Genomic DNA, 7,220 nt, shown 5'->3' with positions numbered 1-7,220 from the left:
ATCCTCTGGGTGTCTGCGTTAGCATCCTCCGGGTGTCTGCGTTAGCATCCTCTGCTCTGGGACTCCTGGGCTCACGGCTAATGGACTCCTGGTCTCATGGCTAATTCCCTGGGAGGCTGCAGAAGACACAGCCCAGCTCCTGTCCTCAGCCCCGGAGCACAGCCCGCATCTCTCTCGTTCTGGGCTGCTCAGAAGTTGCCGTCTCCTCCCCGCAGGCACTAACCCCAGATGGGCTCCCCAGGCTGGAGCGGGGTGCAGTGAGAATGGGGTACAGCCTTCTTTGTGCCCACGTGTGGCCGCCAACCAGAGACACAGGTTCATGCTCAATTCCATACTCCAAAAAAGCATCTCGCAACCGGCAGGAACCCGACAGGACTCCATACAGGCAGAGGCCGAGCCCGAGCTCCCTCCCTCTTGCTCCAGCCCCTTGGATTCTGTGCAGGGACTTGCACTGCAGCACCGAGCCCCCTCTGCAGCCCGCCCTGCAATTTTGGCTAATGCAAGATCGGTCCTCAAGCAGCCAAAATGGTTTCTCTGCCACACTTTTAAGGGAATACTGCAGTTTTAAACCACAAATTAAATTTTTAATGAAACTTCATAACTGTTGTACCCAAATGTAATGTAATATTGATAGGAACTGTGCATCCAGCTAGCACGAGATTGCCCTAGAAAGCTTTTTAGGGTGTTATGCAATCTACAGCTAAATTAATTATTTGTAATGAAAGGATCTGTGTCCCTATAGCATCACTGAGACCTGCTAGTACAAAGAACACACTCTTCATTCTCACTGGATGTAAATGTCTGGCAATTTTGAAGGAAAGCAACTTTTGAGATGGGAACAATGAAAGAAAGGGAAAGAAAAAAGGGGAAGAGACTGAATGTGTGTGTGAGAGAGAGAGGGAGAGAAACAGAGAGGGAGAGATCTGCAAAGAAAGACTGCAGCAAAATGCAGCAAATTTCCGAACTCCAGTCCAAAGTGTTTGTCTGTTACAGAAGGGAATTCTCCCCCTTACACACACTGTATCTGTACTGGCTACACACCGTGCTCAGGCTGTTCTAATGACAGCTGTGGATTTTAGCAGGCGTTAAAAAAAAAAAAAAAAAAAAGAAGAAAAAAGATTTTGCATATACACAAGTCTGCAAACTTAACCATGGAGCAGCTCAGAGAAGCGCGCTGGTGCTGTGTGTCTTGTCGGGCTCTGGAAAGGGTCCTGCTCCCTCCCTGCGTGGGCTCCGCAGGGACAGCGGTGCTGCGGTGTGACCAGAGAGCCTGTCCTCGCTGTGGTCCCCCTCAGAACAAGCCCTTATATTCAAAACAGCCCAGCGAAGCAGCCTGACAGCCACTGCCACGTCCTGCTTTAGGCACGCTGGGGCTGGGGGGAGCCGGCAGGGGCTGGGGTGGCCGATCCCTCCGGGAGCCGCGGGGACAGCAGGGCACCGCCAGCAGCTCAGCTGCACACCAGCCAGATGAACAAACAAAAGGAGCCGGCTTCCTCACTCGGTGAAGTCTACCCGTTACTATTGCCCATCGCAAACCTGTCTCCATCCCATAATGGATCATATTGTTCCCATTCCGCAGAGGAGACTTAAATGCGGAATCAGCATCACCCCACAGGAGATGTTTTATGTACAGCAGGCTGCACAAACAGGAGAGAAAGCTTCCACTCCCTGTTCCCTGGGGCTCCGGCTCCTGGGATTAGAGAGATTTGTCCACTTAAAAAAAATGTCCTTTATGCATTTGTAATTCTGCTGTTCTCACACAAAGGTTAGCGCTGGCCAGATCGAATATTCACATGCCTCACCTCTGTGCTGGGCGACGGGCTGTGCAGAGGGCACGGGGAGACGGGGCTTCTGCTCCCTGGGGGGAGCACCCGGGACTGTCCAAAACTATCCGAAACCATCCTCGTCCATCACAAATACAAATGTGCCTGCTGGCTCCTGTTCAGAACTAAATCATCTCCAAGGGTCCTTGATAGCTGTGCTCAGCTCTTTTCAGCTACACAGCGATAAATCAGCTAGCTACAGAGAGCGCTTTGGAAGAGGCAAGAGAAGAGTTAAAAATAAGAGGGGCTCCATTATTCCATTATACCCCTACAGCTCCTAAATCTACAAAAGCAATAATGGATCCTACTGCATGATTCAGTAATTCTGGGAAAGCTGAAATCTTGATCATATTTTCTAGCTCTTTCTTTGCATTAGGAGACACAAGGGGTTATTTTGCTTATCTAGTGCAGTGCAGCTTTGTTGTTTTTTGCTATCTAGGTATTTATACCGTCGCCATCACCATAGTATTGGAGTGTTTATTTTATTGCACCTGTCACCTCGGTCTCATCTCAGCATAATGTACTATGGATGACAAAAGATTCCGAGTTAAATTGGTTCAGTGACATGAACAGCTTTGTCAATACCATGCAGATGTTAACAGAAGCGGGTACCAATTCAGCTGCCTCTCAGACCAGTTCTACACTGGTGTAATTGTATTGCCTGCAGCAACATTATTTTTGGTTCGCGTTCCTGCCTGTGGCAGAAGAATTAGCCCTGCAGTCTGTTCAGCCTGTTCACCCAAGAAACAAACAAAAAAAGACCAGAAAACCAAACCAAATCAAACAAAACCAATTCCAAAACCAAACCAGCACAGAAAGGAAACTGGTTTGCCCAGTAAAACACATCCTGCCTGTCCCCCTCCTTAACTCCCCTCTGCTCCATTCATAGCATTCCAAATGCTATACGGCACAGGAGGAAAAGTAACCAGGGCAATAAAGCCAGAAGTGCAGAACCTAGTGGAAATGCAGATTTCCCCCCAGAATTCCCAGAAGCAAAGCATACAGCACGCAGGTTGAGCTCCTCGCGGGCTTCGGGGGCTCTGAACTGCTGCACGGGGGCAGGATCAGCAGGAAAAAACAGAAGCCTCAGGAAGGCTACAAATAACAAGTCTCTGCAGCCCCCATAAGCGCTGGGGCGGGTTTGATGGGAGACAGGGACAAAAGCACCAGCGGATCCCAGCGAAGGTGCTGCAGGAGAGCTGGGCAAGCTGGCACATCTCCACACTTCTTGGCCACTTTTGTCCCAGCGCCACCCCAGCTTCCCTGGGCTGGGCATCAATGGCCATGCCCAGCCATGGCGGAGAACTGGTGTTTTTGCCAGCCCTGCCATCCCCCTTCTGCTCTGCCTGATGACAACCCCAAGACTCTGGGTTTGACCATGAAATTCTGCTTTAACGGTAACCTGCAGAGCACGGCTGGATGAGGAAAGGGGCCTCCCAAAGGCAGCTGAGACACCTTTGGGAAGGAAACGCTCTATGCCAAGGTAGTGTGTCATAAAACTCTTGGGGCTGGATAAACACCTGCAGCAGAAAAGGCATCAAACTGAGTCACACAGTCACAGGTCCTGCTGTGAGCAGCTCAGCGTGCTCCAGCCCCTGGCGAGGGCTCGTCGCCCGCATCAGAGGGGAGATAAAAGGGGGAAAGGACCATGGAGTGGCAGTGCTTCATCTTTCGCGGATCCATGGACTGAAAGCCTTTGTATTTTACTGACCCACTTAACTAATCAAAATTAATTGCTTCGTATTTCACAGGATAACTTGGCATTATGTAAATGCTCCAGCCATATGGACTGCTGCAGTGCAGGGTGGGTAGAGCAGGCGGTGAACTGAGCTGAGAGGACCAAATTCACCTACGGTATAATCAGAAGCATATTTACCCAGGCAAGCTAAACCTCTCAGCAGTGTAGGTATTCCCTAGCACGATACGATACCACGGAGAGAAGACAAGGCTAAACCCAACAGGTAGGAGAGTCTCAGGCAGCGGGGGCCGCGGGGCCGGGAGGGTCCTGCCCGTGCTCTTGGGCAAGGGAAGCCTGGGAACAACGGCGGGGAGAAGCCACACGCTCGCTTCTCGGGGACTGAAGAGGAATCGGCCTTGGCTGAAGTGCTGAAGATGAGAAAAGCAGCAATTCTGTTGGCCACGAACCGTTTCCATCAAGGACAGGTCCTGATATTACCCGGGGATGTTTTTTTCCCCGATTAAGAAGGAATAAGAACGGCAGCAGTTGCTGTCCTGTGCCCACACCGGCGCTGTGCCCACCGCCGCTCGGCTGCACGGATGCCGGGCCGGGGGGCAGAGCCCCGAGCCCCGCGCTGCCCCACAGCCCACCCCACGGAGCGCCCCGGGCTGCTCCCCCCTCCCCGCGCCGCGGGGCTGCCTTGCTCGGGGCGACGCGGGGCGGGGGTGGGGGGCACGACCGGGGGTGCCCCGGGGACGGCGGTGGGGGGAGAAGGCGCTTTGCCGCGCTGCCGGGAACAGCCCTGTCCGTGCGGGGAACCGGCACCGCTCCCGCCCCCCGCGCCGGGAGCCCGCGGGGACGGGCCGCACACGGCGCCCCCACGGACACGGACCTGCGGAGGGCGCGGGGCGGACCCTTCCCTGCGCGGCCCCGCGCGCACACGCACCGCGGCACACATACACCCCCCCCGCACCCGCATGTACACCCCCCGCACCCGCACGCACCCTCCGCACACCCCGCACACGCACCCGCACACCCCACCCACACGCATGCACCCCCCGCACACGCACCCACACGCCCCCCGCAGCCGCTCGCTGTAGCACCCCCCTCGATGGGGTTCACGACGGCGCACGATCGCTCCCACACTCGCCCCCTCCCCTCCCGCGCCCCCCAGACACGCGCGTACACGCACCCGTGTGTATCCCCCCCTCCCCGCACACCCTCACGCCCCCCCCCCCCCCGCGGCGCGGCCGGGATTCCACGCGCCGTGACGTCAGGGCGCGCGGCCCCGCCCGGGCGCTATAAGAGGGGCCGCGTGCCGCAGTGGGCCCGGCGGAGAGCGGCGGCGCCGGGCCGGGGCGGGCGGTGGAGCGATGGCGGCGGGGGCCCCCGGCAGCCGCCTCCTCCTGCTGCTGTCGCTGCTGTGGCTGCGCGGCCGCGGGCAGGGCTTCGGGCAGACGCGGTTCATCTGCACTTCGGTGCCGCTGGACGGGGACATGTGCGCCGCCACCGCCCCGGGCGGCGGTTCCGCCGAGGAGCTGAAGAGCACGGTGCTGCAGCTGCGGGAGACGGTGCTGCAGCAGAAGGAGACCATCATGAACCAGAAGGAGACCATCCGGGAGCTGACGGCCAAGCTGGGCCGCTGCGAGAGCCAGAGCGTGCTGGAGGGGCTGCCCGGCGAGCCCAAGGGCGGCGGGACCGGCAGGAAAAGCGGCTTCTCCAAGAACACCATGGGCGACCTGTCGCGGGCACCCGCCACCGAGACCCTCAGCCAGCTGGGACAGACGCTGCAGTCCCTCAAGACCCGGCTGGAGAACCTGGAGGTACGGGACATTCCCCCCCCGCACTCCCTTCCCGCCGCCCCCGGAGCAGCCGGAGCCCGGCGGCGGGTCGGGCGGTGACCGTCCCGCTCCTCCGCTCGCCCCCTGCAGCAGTTCAGCAGGATGAACTCCTCCGGCCAGACCAACAACCTGAAGGACATCCTGCAGAACAAAATCGACGACCTGGAGAAGCAGGTGCTGTCCCGGGTGAACAGCCTGGAGGAGGGCAAGTTCAACCCCAAGAACGAGTCCGAGGAGCGCGGCAAGATCGAGAGCACCCTCACGTCGCTGCACCAGCGCATCACCGACCTGGAGAAAGGTACCGGGCGCTGCCCGCGGGACACCCCCGCCAGCCTCCCCCACCACCCCCCCGCCGTCCCGGAGCTCCCCCGTGCCCGCCCCAGCGCCCCGTTCTCGCCGGGGGGACGCTGAGCCGCCCCGGCCGGGTGCTCCGTCCTATCCGTCACCCGTGGAGCGGTCCCTTGCCCCCCGCTGCAGCCGGACGGTGCCCGCGGGCTCGGCGGCAGGAGCCGGGGATGCTGCGGGCGCTGCCCCGTGCCGGGGATTAGGGAGCCGGGCAGCGCCGAAGGGATTTGCTTCTCGCTGCCATCCCAAGGCCCGTTATGTAACGGGGTGGGGGGGGTGGGGGGGACGGACACCCCCAAAGTGGGCAGAGAGGGGGTCCGGACAGAGCCCACCGCGCCCCCGCAGGCCAGAAGGACAACCGGCCCCCGGACAGGTTCCAGCTCACCTTCCCGCTGCGCACCAACTACATGTACGCCAAGGTGAAGAAGAGCCTGCCCGAGATGTACGCCTTCAGCATCTGCATGTGGATCAAGTCCAACGCCTCCCCCGGCATGGGCACCCCCTTTTCCTACGCCGTGCCTGGGCAGGCTAACGAGCTGGTGCTCATTGAGTGGGGCAACAACCCCATGGAGATCCTCATCAACGACAAGGTACAGCCCTGGGGAGCGGGGAGGGCGTGGGGCGGGGAGGGGGCACCAGCTGGGGGGCAGCATGGGGGACCACAGTGCCCACCACCCTGACCCACCACCTGCAGGTGGCCAAACTGCCCTTTGTCATCAACGATGGCAAGTGGCACCACATCTGCGTCACCTGGACCACACGGGATGGCGTGTGGGAAGCCTACCAGGACGGCACGCAGACGGGCAGCGGCGAGAACCTGGCGCCCTACCACCCCATCAAGCCCCAGGGGGTCCTGGTCCTGGGCCAAGAGCAGGTAAGGGCTCGGGGGGGAGGGCAGGCGTGGGGGTCCCTGCTTGGCTGGGTGCCCCCAAGGGGCTGGACGCTCCCGGGGTGGGACGCGGCAGCCCAGCTGTGTGCCCCCAGTGACGGTGGCTCCTTCGCAGGACACACTGGGCGGTGGGTTTGACGCCACACAGGCCTTCGTGGGGGAGCTGGCCCACTTCAACGTGTGGGACAGGAAGCTGAGCCCCGGGGAGGTGTACAGCCTGGCCACCTGCAGCACCCGCGCGCTTGCCGGCAACGTCATCGCCTGGGCAGAGGCCAACATTGACATCTATGGCGGGGCCACCAAGTGGACTTTCGAGGCCTGTCGCCAGCTCAACTAGGGCCACGGACAAGCGAGAGAAACCTTCTCATCGTGTTCTTTTCTTTCTTTTTTTTTTTTTTTCTCCTCTTTTTTTTTTTTTTTGCGCAAAACAACAACCGAGAACGAAGCCACCCGTCTTGTCCTGAGGAGTGGGGGCTGCCCCCAGAGCCCCACGACCCTCCGGTTTCTGTCTTGCCAATGTCCTTCAACGCCTGCGTGCCTTGGCCTGGCGTGGCTGCACCCCCCCCGGCCTCTGCTGTCCCCCCCCTGGGCCCAGCCCCCGCTTTGCCGCCTTTCCCCCCTACCCCGGGGTGGCCCCACTTTCC

The 7,220-nt window shown here is 59.7% G+C and overlaps 1 protein-coding gene across 1 annotated transcript; it reads left to right on the top strand.

Annotated features, from left to right (window-relative positions):
* Positions 1 to 4,874: 4,874 nt before the first annotated feature.
* NPTX1 (neuronal pentraxin 1) lies at positions 4,875 to 6,913 on the top strand. The gene is made up of 5 exons (XM_054221730.1): positions 4,875 to 5,324; positions 5,433 to 5,640; positions 6,033 to 6,277; positions 6,382 to 6,561; positions 6,692 to 6,913. Exons 1-5 carry the CDS (start codon positions 4,875 to 4,877, stop codon positions 6,911 to 6,913), a joined length of 1,305 nt encoding a protein of 434 aa, XP_054077705.1.
* Positions 6,914 to 7,220: the final 307 nt, after the last annotated feature.

The sequence above is a fragment of the Rissa tridactyla genome, chromosome 15, assembly GCF_028500815.1.
Source record: "Rissa tridactyla isolate bRisTri1 chromosome 15, bRisTri1.patW.cur.20221130, whole genome shotgun sequence".
NCBI lineage: Eukaryota > Metazoa > Chordata > Aves > Charadriiformes > Laridae > Rissa > Rissa tridactyla.
This window is presented reverse-complemented; position numbering and strand designations above follow the sequence as displayed.

Bases quoted from the DNA above. Each gene is read 5' to 3' on its own strand.
- NPTX1 (XM_054221730.1), top strand. From the start codon at position 4,875: ATGGCGGCGGGGGCCCCCGGCAGCCGCCTCCTCCTGCTGCTGTCGCTG. The intron at 5,641-6,032 runs GTACCGGGCGCT...GCGCCCCCGCAG, and splicing joins CATCACCGACCTGGAGAAAG to GCCAGAAGGACAACCGGCCC. The intron at 6,562-6,691 runs GTAAGGGCTCGG...GCTCCTTCGCAG, and splicing joins TGGTCCTGGGCCAAGAGCAG to GACACACTGGGCGGTGGGTT.